Source organism: Periplaneta americana, chromosome 5, assembly GCF_040183065.1.
Source record: "Periplaneta americana isolate PAMFEO1 chromosome 5, P.americana_PAMFEO1_priV1, whole genome shotgun sequence".
Classification (NCBI taxonomy): Eukaryota; Metazoa; Arthropoda; class Insecta; order Blattodea; family Blattidae; genus Periplaneta; species Periplaneta americana.
Genome location: NC_091121.1, coordinates 155374263 through 155389022, shown reverse-complemented (window position 1 = coordinate 155389022; position 14760 = coordinate 155374263). Strand labels below are relative to the sequence as shown.

The 14760-nt window shown below is 34.6% G+C and overlaps 1 protein-coding gene across 1 annotated transcript in view; it reads left to right on the top strand.

The window, feature by feature from the left end:
• The window catches only part of mTor (serine/threonine-protein kinase Tor), an 85579-nt gene that overhangs the window by 41829 nt on the left and 28990 nt on the right, over positions 1–14760 (top strand). The window contains exons 21-27 of the mRNA XM_069826705.1: positions 354–558; positions 2163–2334; positions 6600–6780; positions 7169–7385; positions 10179–10364; positions 12501–12626; positions 14574–14719. Coding sequence (XP_069682806.1) covers positions 354–558; positions 2163–2334; positions 6600–6780; positions 7169–7385; positions 10179–10364; positions 12501–12626; positions 14574–14719 — 1233 coding nt within the window. The remainder of the gene's footprint in view (positions 1–353; positions 559–2162; positions 2335–6599; positions 6781–7168; positions 7386–10178; positions 10365–12500; positions 12627–14573; positions 14720–14760) is intronic.

The following is a 14760-nucleotide window of genomic DNA, read 5'->3' as shown; positions in this document are numbered from 1 at the left end:
GATCTTACTCATGTTAGTTAACACGAGTAAGATCGCCATTTAATCAATTACCAAAGTATAATTGTTAATAAACGTATTAATAAAGCGAAACATATTGCATTTCTGTATTATGGTGCATATATTAAAAAAAAAAGTTATACTCGTATATTATGTTGTATCAGACATGTTCTGTGTTATGATTCTGATGATAACAGATACGAATGTCTCTTACTTTTGAATGAATCACCAAGAATCATAACAAATGGAAGATTTCATTAACTTGTACTTCAAAGTTGGTGAAACAATAACTTTACTGTTAATTTCTTCCAATTCAATAAAAGATACTTGAACCTTAATTATTAACTTTGTTACAGATCATGTTGGGCATTAGCACAGACATATTCACAACTACCGCGGGACCTTTTCAATGCTGCATTTGTTTCCTGCTGGACAGAACTGAGTGAACCTTTGCAAAATGAGTTGATTCAAAGTTTGGTACAGGCTCTAATGGTTCCAGACCTTCCAGAAATCACACAGACAATTCTGAACTTGGCGGAGTTCATGGAACACTGTGATAAGGTGAGATAGTTTCATGTGATATATGAGAACCAGCTTCATATATGTTTCTAGACTTTCGCGGTGAATATGATCACTGATCAGCAATAGACGTAGGTTGTTTTTTCTGTCGTTATGTCTGACTATCTAGCTACTCCTATTTGTCACGATGATGGACCCTATATGTAGTTCCAAAATGTTGGAAATATTAAATTGTAGTTCATGGTGGAATGTCAAAAAGTCTTTTTCTGGTCACATTCACTGTGACAGCCTAGAAACTCATATAATCTGCTTAGTTGTTTGTGGTAGCGAGACATAACTATCCCAATAGAGTAAGCAACCCTTGTAGTCGTATCTATCTGCCCTGATGTACTTTCTACGTGTTGAAAATGTTAAGGTATTTACCTACCCTTGGGAGAAAAATTTGCAATTTTTATCCAATTTTTTAAACTCTTTTTCCGTGATTACGTGACACAAAATTAAGGACTTTCACGCAAAATAAACCCCTCAAATATTTTGTGGGAGGCAGGGGGCAATTTTTTAATGCGAAAATTGAAATTTGTTTGTTTTAGTCCTTAACTCACAGTTTTTAAGTTACAAGAAAATTTATTTCACTGTCTTATTCGTAAAAGAACACAGAATAAGCTGAAAAAACAGTTTTCCCCTATCTTAGCCCATTAAGAAAAAATGTAATTTAATTTTTGAAAATTTCAAACATAAAAATAAAAATTTAAGATGTTGCTGTTGTTTCAATGCCTTGCATCTAGCAATGAAGCCATTAGCATTCGTGCTCTCCAATACTTCTGGGCTACAGTGTCTTCTGCAGACAGTGCATTGCAGGTCTTCAAGTGACTCTCGTTCATCTCCTCTTGACTGTTGCCCAGGGGACACAATGGTGAATTTAGAATTTGTAGTTTATGTAAGTGACTTGCCAAGCAATGTGTCCTGTAAGCAGCCTGAAGGCTGCAACTGCAGTTTTCCGTGGTGCTTGTGGGATTACTTCTGAGTTCAAGATTAGGGAGTTGGAATTTTAAATTAAGCAGTAGGACACTGTTTGTAGTTTGGCCCTTAGCTACATTAATCAGCTTCATTTTGGTGCAAAAATGATGAAAATTTGTGTTAACATTAGTGTTGTAAAATGCTGTAAAATTGAACATGGAAAAAAATCATCTACATACTGAGAGTATGAAAAATTGTAAAACCAAACACACAGCTGCTTGACTATGAAGAACATTACAGTCACACCCTATCTCCAAATTCGAATTGAAAAATATATAAAAGTGACAGAATTTGACGGATTGACACTTGCAGAATTGCACTTCGGTTTAAAGAAAGGGTGTTTCCGGTCAATAAATATTCAATTAATTAACCAAACATCATAGAGACAAAACTGATGTATTTTTGAAAACTAGAAAATTCAAGCTTTCAGTTGACATAAAAATAAAAAAAAAATCAAATTTTTGAAGGAAAGTTAAATATTAAGAGTAGATGAGTATCATAAGTTCCAGGACATGGTGGAATATCCAAAAGTCTATTTCTGAACTCAGCTTCAGTTTGAAACTGAATCAGCTTATTTCTGAATACGTGTCATATGTCAGTGTGTCATACCTTGATTTTACATTATGTAGGGTCCATTACCACTAGATCCTCAATTGCTGGGAGAGAGGGCCATGCATTGTCGAGCTTATGCAAAGGCATTACATTATAAGGAAGATGAGTTCCACAAAGGTCCTAACTCACAGGTGTTTGAAGCTCTGATCTCCATTAACAACAAGCTTCAACAGAAAGAAGCAGCTGCTGGTGAGTTGTAAAGCACTGCAAGTGTGTAATATTAACTCTCAACAACAGATGTGCGTAATGTGAGCTGTCAGCACAGACATGCAGTCTCTGATACCGCTGTTGTATTAGTATTGTTGTTGGCACAAGAATAAAGCAATGGATGTGAAATAACGTGGGTAGTGTTCTTTTACATCCGTTCTCTTAATTTAAAAAGCAGAGCTGTAATATACTGCAATATTTTATTTATAAAGTGATAAATGCTCAATGTCATGACAACTACTGTGTACATCAAGTACACATATAGACGCGTCTATCAAAACTCAGTATGTATTAATGTTCAGTTTTGAATGAAATTACCGGAATAATATACATATAATGATTAAATGGAATAAAAACTGAAATAATACAGTATATGTTTAAAGCAAAAAATATAAACATTCAAAACACTGCCTACTTTATTATACAGTACACTTTCAATAGGCAATCATTGTTGATCACTCTCAAGGACGAAATATTGTTCACCTGCAGAGTCAACCTCGCTATCCTCATCCTCCATCCACTCAAGCACTGTCTCGTCATAGTTTTCATCACTAACACTAACTTTTGCGAAGAGCTTTGTGTAGAATCCATTGAGAGAATGGAGAAAAATAGTCCAGCTATATAGACGTGCGGTCTTAGCAGTATACTACATGTAATATCTGCAGTACTACACGAAATAATTGAATACTACTAAGTGAACTGTGCAACCGGCTTCTCGCCAGGAAGTACACAAAAGTTCACGTTCATAAAATGGTGGGAACTAGTTCATTTCAACATTAAAAATTTTAGATCAGTCTCAGAGACAGCACTTCTGTGTTTGAGGGTTAAAGTAGTGGAGTATCCTGAAGAAGCCTGCCTCGAAACATTGTTTTATAAACAGAAAAAATTCTAAGTGCGGCTTTCATTAAATTAGAAAGTAAGACTTTGATGCCAACTAGTACATCAATGCATATAAAAGATTCTTTTCTTTATTCATAAAGGCAAAGTTCTATACCTAAATGAGACATTTGCCAATCTCAACTTTTGGTAAGAGATGTCACCATAATAAAGATTGTCAAGACTTCTGATAGAAAAGAAGGGAGATGTATCTGTTCAAATTTCTCAGTTCTCAGCCTTCTTTACCTAGTGATGCACTTAAAGCTCATGCACTTAAAGTAAAATGGGTAGCAGTTAAGATCAAACGACAAGTGCCAGTGACTTAATTGAATAATTTATTTCAGGAACCCCCTATCGACCAAAACAGGCAAAATGGAATTAAGTTTAGATTCATACTGTTTATAGATATACATATCATTTTGTGCAGATATCCATAATGTGATCTTTGATTACACTCCTGTTTCATTGCTTTGAAGATCGAGTTTGGTGCAGAAATCCCTCAAGTACTTGAATATATAGTGTTTCTGCTCTAAAATATGTTGTTTTCTAATGCCAGGCGTTTGACAATAAGGTCATTTGACCTCTTGCACTCCAATATTTTTCAAAGATATTATCATGGTCACAGATTTTGAGGTGTTCCGAATCCATTTCTTGGTTTGAGTTGCACAATGGGCAGTTAGGGGACTGATATATTCCAATTCTATGCAGGTGTTTGGCCAAACAATCATGGCCTGTTGCCAATCTAAATAAAGCTACAGGCGATTTTCGTGGTAAATCGGGAATTAACTGTGGATTATGATGCAGAGAGTTCCATTTTTTCCCTTGTGATTGTGTTATCAAATTTTGTTTGTTGAAGTCTAAGTATGTAGATTTAATAAATCTTCTCACAGGCTCTAAAATCTGTACAGTTGGCAATCAGCCACTACTTGCTAGTGCGTGGACATTCATTCCTTTCTTGTGATCGCGATTTTGTTTCAATCAAGAGACTTCTGAAGAAAGCTGACCGAATCTGTACTCATGAACAGTATATACAAATCGTGGTGAAGGCAAGTAGAGTCAGTCGCTTCTCCATTCATCAGATGTCTACTGTTGAAATCCTACCTTTCATAGACTGGTGGCCACGTTCATACAAAAAAATGACACATTCTGATGAAACTTCTGGAAGATGTATACCAAAAAACCAGAGAATTCAATTCAAGATATCATGGTTCAAAGAGTTTGTTTACAGTAGGCAAACCTCTGGTGAAGTTGTTGCAAAGTATTTAATTGATTACTTGTTTCTTCTGCCTTTAGTCTCCGAAAGACTACTGATGTTACTGTACTACCATTGCAGAAGGCTCATCATGGTTGAAAGGTCCCAATATATAAGAAAAAAAAAGAGGACTTTCAGAAACTTTTGTAATAAAACCGAGGATATGAACATTTCTATGATGACATAGGATATTGCAGTTGCCGACTACTGAAGCTGATTGTAGACTCAGAATGTGAATAGGTATTCTGTCTAGAATTGTTCTCAATGTTAAGTTTTGTAAGAACAAAACGTTCAATTTTTATTTTATTAAACAATTTTTTTTTCTGTTTTAAATCGAACTTGTGTGGCATAGATATATGCAGGAAAACAATTAAGACTCTTTAAGTTATTTTCCCTTTGTCCTCATTAAACGTGACATGTATTAATGTCCTTATCAATAAATATTATTAATTGGAAAAATGCTTTATTGCAGAATCTCCATATATGCAGATTAAAAAAAAACAATTGTTTAGAGACCGAAAAATAGCATAATAATTTTGACAAAACCGTAGCAGTGTTAAAAAAGTGCTTATTTTAAATTACTTACTGTTTTATCACCTAGAAAAGTTTCCTGGCCAAGTAGTATAGTTTTTATTAGTTTTCTCAAAACATGGTCATGGTCAGTTCAATTGTTAAGTAGTGAGCATTGGAAATCAACCAACTACAAAGTAGATTTTTTTTTCAAACTTTCAATTAGACGTAATTTTTAACTTGGGTATACAGAGTTGAAATCCACTTTCTGCTCTGTTAACAGTACATTACCTATAATAACATACTTGTTTATTACTTTTCTGTTATGGAGTTTTTATTTTTTAAATTAGAGAGAGAAAATCCAGAAAGGGTTAGTTGCCTTATAAGAAGGGGTACCGCTTGGTTGTATTGTATTGTATTGTATTTATTAACATTCCATGGTATTCATACATGCTTACAGCTAGAATATGGAACAAGTCAAAAAACTTAATACTGTTATAAAATCTTAATTTATAGTCACAGTCTAGATGAAATATATACAGACGAGATTTACAATATAGTCTACTAGTACAACACATAGTTTTAGTATCAATTTCATGAAGTGTTATTGAATGTCATGAATTCACCTACAGAATAGAAGGCGTGAGAAATTAGGTACTTCTTTAATTTGGCCCTAAATAATTTTATGTTATGAGTTTCATTTTTTATATCAATAGGGAGGCTATTAAAAATTTTTACTGCCATATAACGCACTCCTTTTTGATAGCACGATAGACTTGCCGATGGAGTATGAAAGTCATTTTTTTGACGTGTATTTATGCTATGAACTGTTGAATTAGTTACAAAGTTTTCACGATTACATACGAGGAAGACAATTAATGAAAAGATATACTGACAAGCCATGGGCATTATTTGTAGTTTTTTTAAATAGTCCTACACGATTCCCTAGATTTGGCACCTACTATTATTCTAATTACTCTTTTTTGTAATAGAAATATATTGTTACTATCTGTGGAATTTCCCCAGAATATTATTCCAAAACTCATTACTGAGTGGAAGTATGCAAAGTATATTGTTTTTAAGGTATTGATATTTACTATCTTTTGCATAGATCTAATAGCAAAACAAGCTGAATTTAGTTTGGGGGTAATTTCTTTAATATGATTTTTCCAATTTAACACATTATCGATTTTTAAGCCAAGAAATTTGGTTGTTGTTGTTTCTAATAGGGATCTATTGTTAATTATTGCGCTAGAAATTTGCGACGTTGAATTAGGGTTACAGCCACGTAATTAATTTCATTATTTATATACAAAAAGTAATATTTCTGCATAGTTAGGTTTTTCTTTCTTTTTTTTTTTTCCTTTGCTTTTTATCAGCTTCCCTTTAACCGAATTATATATTTATTCATTTTTAAAACTGTGTAAATGGTGATTTATAATTAACAAAGAGAAATTTAAAATTTGTGTAGATAGATCCTGGAGAATTGATGTATTGATATGAAATCTATGGAAAGAATTGATATGTATGGTAATGGTCAAACTGTTCATGTTTATTGTACAGAGGGAAATATTCAGATATGAAGTACATACATATTGCTTGTAACTAGGCCTGCTCGAGTATGTCATGAATCACCAAGGTTCAGATCTCAAAGTACAAGAGAGATGGTATGAGAAGCTTCACAACTGGGAGAAAGCACTCCACTCATACCAGGAGCGATTAGAGGATAATTCAGAGGATGTAGACCTGGCATTGGGGCAGATGAGATGCATGGAAGCTCTTGGTGAATGGTAAGTTAATAATACATCTTGATTACATAACTTTTAACACTATATCACTTCGGAATATGTATTATATGTTTTACTCATGTTAAATTTTACCGTACCTGATTAACATGTTTCAGTCTGTTATGGGCCATCTTCAGAACTGGTTGGTGCTAGTCTTGGCGCCTTTTGTTTGCATTTCCTGTGGGGTGTGTTTGTGTAGTGTAATGTGGAGTCAAAGATTGTGTGTGTTCTGAAATTGAGTTGTGTGTTGAGAATTTCATGTGGATGTGTTTTTGTGTGTCTATTTCGTATATATACATTTTTTTGCAAGAAACATTGTAGCATTTTCTGTTATTCTTTGTGTAGTTGAGTGTTATTTTGTGTATTTAAAAAAAATGTATATATTTTACAGGGGTCAATTGAATGATGTGGCCACAAAGCACTGGAACCATTTCAATGAAGAAGGACGTCAAAGGATGTCACGTATGGCTGCAGCTGCTGCCTGGGGATTAAATCAGTGGGACGCTATGGAGCAATACGTAAATTGTATTCCTCGTGATACTCAAGATGGAGCATTCTACAGAGCAGTCCTTGCTGTTCATCGAGCACAGTACATTGCTGCTCAGCAGGTAGAATGTTGTGTTATAACACTTTTTACATTGCTTGTCTTTGGACTTCACGAATTTTGATTTCAAACAAGCTGAAGGCAATTTGATTTTTTTTAATGAAGAAATCTAGGCTGTGACATTCTCAAAGAGGGGTATAAAATTGAGGGTCCTTATATCACATTAAATTTGTTGTATATAAAATACTTCATGTCATTTAACTGATTAATATTGTAAGCAAAATATTCAGCAACCTTGCTATTGTTCACTTAGGATTCTACCATCTATACCTCTGTTAGTGATCATTCTCGCCTAACATCAGGTGTAAATAATCCCGTCTTACAGGTATTTTTACCTCTTAAATGGAATTAAACTCTGCCAGATTGTCAGAATTTTAGGAACCTCTTAGTCGATCATATCTTAGAGGCACTGGAAATCAACCAGTCACCAGTAACTAAATTTTACCATTTTATTTAGTTTAGTGTTGTAAAAAATAGATCATTAGTCAGTGGAGCTTAACATTGCGTGGAAATTTTAGGCTTCAAGGCAATAATTCTGTAGACATAATTGTAAGTAGATGGCCAGGTCCTTTTTACACTTCAATAAAGTTGTTGTTTTCTAATGCCAGGCATTTGACAATAAAGTCATTTGACCTCTTGCACTCCAATATTTTTCAAAGATATTATCATGACCAGCCACTGAAGCACAGATTTTGAGGTACTTCAATAAAGTTTCAAAATGCAAATTTGAACTACAAAACTAAATGCATGACCTTCCGAGATAAAATACCAATTCATTCATCCATCCATTGTTTTCTGCCTAAAGGCAGGTCTTTTACTGCTAACTCAGCATTCTCCAATGTTCCTTCTTTTCTGCCTTCCTCTTAGTCTCTGCATATGATCCATATATCTTAACGTTGTCTATCATCTGATAATCTTCTTCTCAGAACTTTTCTCCCATCCACTAATTCCTTCTAGTACATCCTTCAGTAGACAGTTTCTTCTTAGCTAGTAACCCAGCCAACTTCTTTTTCTCTTCCTGATCAGTTTCGGCATTATTTTTTCACACAGCATCATTTCTAATTTTGTCTGTCCATTTCACACGCTCCATTCTTCTCCATATTCATATTTTAATCGTTTCTCTTCACTTTGTTGTAATGTCCATGTTCCTACTCCATACAGTGTTACACTTCACACAAAGCACTTCACTCGTCTCTTCCTTAATTCTTTTTCCAGAGGTCCTTTTTCTATTAAAAACTTCCTTTGCCATTGCTATCCTCCTTTTGACTTCCTGGCAGTAGCTCAGTCATGTTACTACTTATATTACATACCAAATATTTGAAGCTGTCCACTTGCTTTACTACCTCATTTAGAATTCGCAAGTTTACCTCTTTTATTTTTCTTCCTATGACCATGGTCTTCGTCTTGTTTCCATTAATCTTCATCTCATACTACTACTTACAGCTGTCATTTAGCTCCAGTAGCATATCCCTTAGTATCATCTCCTCTTCTGCTAACAACGCAAATCTTATGCACTTTGTTCTTCTTTCTCCTACTGTCACTCCTCCCTTGTCTTTTAACAGTTTTTCACTAAATCCTCCAAGTAGATGTTGAACAGGGTAGGTGATAAAGGGCATTCTTGTTGTACTTCTCTCCTTATTCCACTTCCCTATCATGAAAAGACTCGTCAGATGTTTGCAGTTTTTCTTGGTAAAGATAGTGGCAGCTTCCCTTCACATTCCACACACCACTCTCTCTTTTATATCTTAAAAGGTGAGTAGAGTTGATTTGACTAATAAGGCCCTACAGAGTGCACCGAAATTCACTGCAGTTCAATATCAGTATGAACCAAAATTCTTAGAAACTCAATAATAGAAAAGGCCAGTCTTTTAAATACAGTGTGTCCAACAAATGTATAACATTTCATTATTTTATTACTTGAAAAGTATTGTTGATATTTACACTCGGTTTGCTTCTATGGATAGGGTAACTCAAAATGTTTTTACATATTTAATACACCTTGATATGCGCACTATTAGTAGTGCGGCAGACGTCCAATCTGTATTCCACATCTCTCCATGTGAAGGTACTCCTTTGACATAATGTTATATTTGCACACTACAAATGCAAATATGGAATTACGAGAAAAGAATGGTCTTCTGAGATCACCGATTTTGATAATATTGTTTTGATTACAACACCAAGTATTGCGAAGTTAAATTATTCAATGCTAACAATATTGTTGTGTTATCAGCCATCAGTTGTTGCACTTGCCTTTTTTTCCACTTCTGGTAGGTGGCTTATATGCCTGATTGGTAATAGTTAAGTTCCGAGTTTGAGATTTGTGTAATTTGTCTCTTTTCTCTCTCTCTTTCTCTCTCTTTCATTTTTGTTATGTAATTCTACGGGTAGTTATTGCTGTAATTTCTTTATGGTAGTATTTCTAATTTGCTCATATTAGTAGAGAAATAGAGTTATTGTTTTTTTCTTACTGTGAATAATTGTATTTAAAAATTATTCATCAGAAAGTGCAGAACTTTCACTGTCTACCTTTAAGTAGTCATCACTACTGTGTGGAAATAATAATAGCACATCCATTGGTGTCTATTAATTAAAAAAAACTATGTATATTCAATAAGATTAGTTTATTCAAAATACTAGTGGTTAGAAAGTTTTCGTGCTAGGTAATTGATCTCTTTTGACTAGTCAACTTTATGCGTTATATTTTCTATTGTGAATGAACACAGTCAGTTCTATATTTAATTTCACTGTTACAGTTATACATAGGTAATAACTTGTAAAAAACTATCTGTTACAGCTTATAGACTCTGCTAGAGATCTCTTAGATACAGAATTAACTGCAATGGCTGGAGAAAGCTATCAACGGGCGTATGGTGCAATGGTTTCAGTACAGATGTTGGCAGAATTAGAAGAAGTTGTACAATATAAGTTAATTCCAGAAAGGAGAGCTACTATACGGAAAATGTGGTGGGACAGGTTGCAGGTATTACTAGAAGTGTAATTAATTAGATTTTAATGTGTAACACAGATGAAATATTCGCAGTGAATATAAAAGGAACCAGATATACTACTAAGAATTCAGATTTTCCTTCTATAATAATAATCCGTGGTGCTACAGCCTGTGAAGGGCCTAGATCGACCAGCCGGCTGCTGGCCTCACACCCACATGCCGAAGCAGAGGTGGACGATCATCCAACCAGAATGGAGGTATCGTGTGGTTCGCACGATGATTCCCCCAGCCGTTATAGCTGGTATTTGCAACCGGATTTTGCTACCTATCGTAGCTCCCCAAGTGCATCATACTGGCCAAAATTTCATGAGAAAATTTCTTCCCCCATGAGGAATCGAACCAGCGCGCATTCCGTAATGCGAGTCCTAGGCGGATGCCTTAGATCGCGACACCATGGCGCGGGACAGATTTTCCTTCTACTTTTTCCAAAATTTAATCCTTCATGAAACTATATAATTTGAATATAATTCAATTAAAGAAGTAACGGATAATTTTTTAATCCTATAGATTGCGTGACTGTATCTTTAGCTCCTTAGTATGAGATGGACTCATCCTATACTTTCTTTTGTTTTTTATGATAATTCCTTCACAGTATGGACTCATCCTATATTTTTGTTTGTTTGGTACATAGCATCACTGCCTCCTGTTACATAGTGTGACACCGATACTATTGCATATGAGTTGTTATCTTATCACTGCATGATGCTGCTACTTCTGTTACACATAAAATGTGACATTTTTTCCATTTGTACTTCCAGTAAAGTAGAAGCCATGTCAATAATTGAGGCATTCCCTGGAATAACAACTTAATGTAAGTTACATCGTTTTTTCGTTTCCAGCATATATTGAGTACTTAATAACACATCTCCCTACTGACGAAATACTGAGTCATCCATATATCTTGGAAGCCACCGGCGTGGCTCAGTCGTGCCTGCCTGAAGTTGCGCTCGGGCGCGCGTTTGATCCCCGCTTGGGCTGATTACCTGGTTGGGTTTTTTCCGAGGTTTTCCCCAACCGTGAGGTGAATGCCAGGTAATCTATGGCAAATCCTTGGCCTCATCTCGCCAAATACCATCTCGCTATCACCAATCTCATCGACGCTAAATAACCTCGTAGTTGAGACAGCGTCGTTAAATAATCTACTAAAAAAAATCCATAAATCTTGGCACCAAAGCTGAGGTGGGGTCCTGCTCGGCCGATAAACTACCGCTTCCTACTAGTCAGGCAATACAAGAGCAAGCTAGAGTGACTGCCTAATAAATTATAATGCACTTTAAAAGTTATGTACTCACCCATATCACTAAAGGAGATGCTGGAACTGCCTGCCTTCGTTTTCAACACATTTCTGGCATCTTCTTATGAAATCACTCATTACTTTTCCCGTTTGCTGAGAAAAACGACTAAGAGATTTCTTAGGGGAATTTTCCAAGCGTTGCCCAATGTCATCAAGAGTTTCTTCTGTGAGTATTGTACGTCATCTTCTTCACTTCTTAACAAGAACAGTTCCTCTTTCACGAAATTTATTAACTAATCTTATGAATCGTCCCATGACTTGGGACTCGAACACCTTGGAAATTCTATTGAAATAATCTCCTGACGCATGAGTGGATTCTGTACGGACATACAAATCTTAAATAAACACCCGATGTGGAATAGAATAATTAGGCCTATTATTTGCCATTACTCTCACTTCCCTTCACGTGTTGCTCTCACTGAAAAACAGAACAAACTGCATTGCAAGACCTTGAATAAACCAGTTATCCCCACAGACCGCTCCCCTTCTGCCCATACAAACATGTTGCTGTTGTCGGCTGAGGCGCTTCACGCAGCTCCAGTTCTGACATATATGGATGACTCCGTATTATTTCCCTCCAACAAATACAGCACTCTTGATGTCATTGTGCACAATCCTGTTATACCAGATTTAAAATGTTTGATGCTCTGTACCTCAGATTCAAAGTTTTGTAGTTAAGTTCCTGTTCCAGAGAGCGCCTCAATTATAAAATAAATTAAATGTTTTCATATTATGAGTTAATCCAATATCTTAAATGAGTGCGGTTGTTATTATATTGTACATGAAAATTACATACGATATTTTTTTCGATTTAGGGTTGTCAACGTGTTGTTGAAGATTGGCAACGAATCATTCAGGTGCATACCCTTGTAGTTTCTCCTCAAGAAGATATGTACACATGGCTGAAATATGCTTCTCTCTGCAGGAAATCTGGGCGCCTGGTGAGTTTCCTTCACTGCAAAAGAAGATATATTATTTTTAACTAATATGGTTGGCATCTATAATGAACACCAATCAAAATACCCCTCATTTCTTATAAAAAACAAGAGCTGAAAAGACTATAGTGGACTTTATCTTGTCAGCAAACAGCTGATACATTAAGAAGATTGTTTGATTGATAACTCATATGGAATTTTTTTTTTTTACTTATAGTTTTCTCATTTTCCTAAATTATCAAATACACATACTTTATAATCATTCTGGTTTTCTGGGTTAGGAAATTGACTGTTCTGTTAAAGTTATTTTAGACACTGGCATGTAAGTAATACAGGTTCACTTAAATTACATTTTTATTAATATATTAAAGTCCTCCATTGTGGTTGAGTGTTAATATGTATGGCTACCAACTGGACCTTGGTTTGATTCCAAGAGAAATGGAAAATTATTCCTCTTCTAAAGAAATGATTGAATTTCGTGCTCTTTTGAATTGTTGTACAGCCACTTTGAAAATGGAAGAGACCAGAAGGCCTAAATATTGAAAACGAATTTTCCTATTACATACCAGTAGAGAAAAACAGTACGACACTTTCGTTGCAGAAATAAAAACATTTGAAGTGGGCCTTCTAAATCTTACTAACAGACCACTACACACTACGATATCAAAAAATAGTATTCATTCTAGACCCTAAAGCAGCCATCACATTCGGTACAATCCTAAAAGCAATACAATAATAGAATGCAGAAAAATAATTCGCCAACTTTCAAAACAAAATAAAGAAATAGTATTTCGGTTGATCCCTTCACATATAGGAGTGATGGAAAATAAAAGGGCACAATCATACTGCAAATGTCTACCAAAAACACGTCATTTCATATGGTAAAAAACCTCCTTTGCACACATACGGAAGATAAGCAATAGTAGCACTCAGACTATGTACAGGCCGTGACTGCTTTTCACCTTATTAGAAGAAAATAGGGCTCTAAGACACTGGTCAGTGTACCATCTGCAATGAAACGGGTTAAAAAATGGATAGAGCACATCTCCTCGAATGCAAAGAGCTGAATCAAGATGCAGGAAAGGGCATTACCAACTTATATTGAGAACCAAGTGAAGTAATATTGAAGAATTCTATGTCAATCAAACTATCTTCAACATTGTCGACCTCTTTTCAAACAATCACAGATATTAACTGTCATAAATTTATATATATATATATATATATATATATATATATATATATATATATATATATATATGACCTAGTTCTTTACACTGGACAAAATATAGACAATTACTCATTAATAGCCAATATACATGATCATGAAATTAGAAATAGTGAACAAATTAATATTCCATACTGTAGATTACATAAAACTAGTACAAATTTTTGTGTCATGGGGATGAAATTATATAATAAGCTTCCCAGTCAATATTATAAGTTACCAACCAATAGTTTCAAAGCTAGATTTTATAATTGGCTTTTAATTAATCCTTTCTACTCTGTAGATGAGTTTCTTAACATAAATTCATACGAAATTGTTTTTTAATAAGTAAAGTTATTTACATTAGTTACAATTATTACATAAGAGTGAAGTGTTTTCATTAATTTTAAAGTTTCAAAATGGTTTGTGTTTTCATTCTAATTACAGTTTTCAATTGTATGTGTATTTTCAAATGTATGTTTTTTTTTTTTTTTTTTTTTTTTTTTTTTTTTACGAAGCCTATCACTGTATGTTTAATTTAATAAATTAAATTGAATTGACCAGCCGTTATCAACCAAAAAAATTTTGATGTATAACACTTTGGCAGGACATAAGGCATAATATTTAATCTTACTGAATTTTTGTACTCCCATTATGTTATATGTCTGTGTCTGTGTGTTTATTATGAAATAAATATGTATACATTTACTAATAACGAAATTGTTGAACAATAATGTGTTTTACAGATGCTTTCTCACAAGACATTAGTCATGCTGCTTGGCATGGATCCATCACAGAATCCAGACCAGCCACTTCCTGCACATCATCCTCAGGTCACTTTTGCCTACACAAAGCACCTTTGGATGTCGGATAGAAGAGAAGAAGCATACAGGTATATCCTATGTATTAGAAAAAGGGCCCATATCCACATTT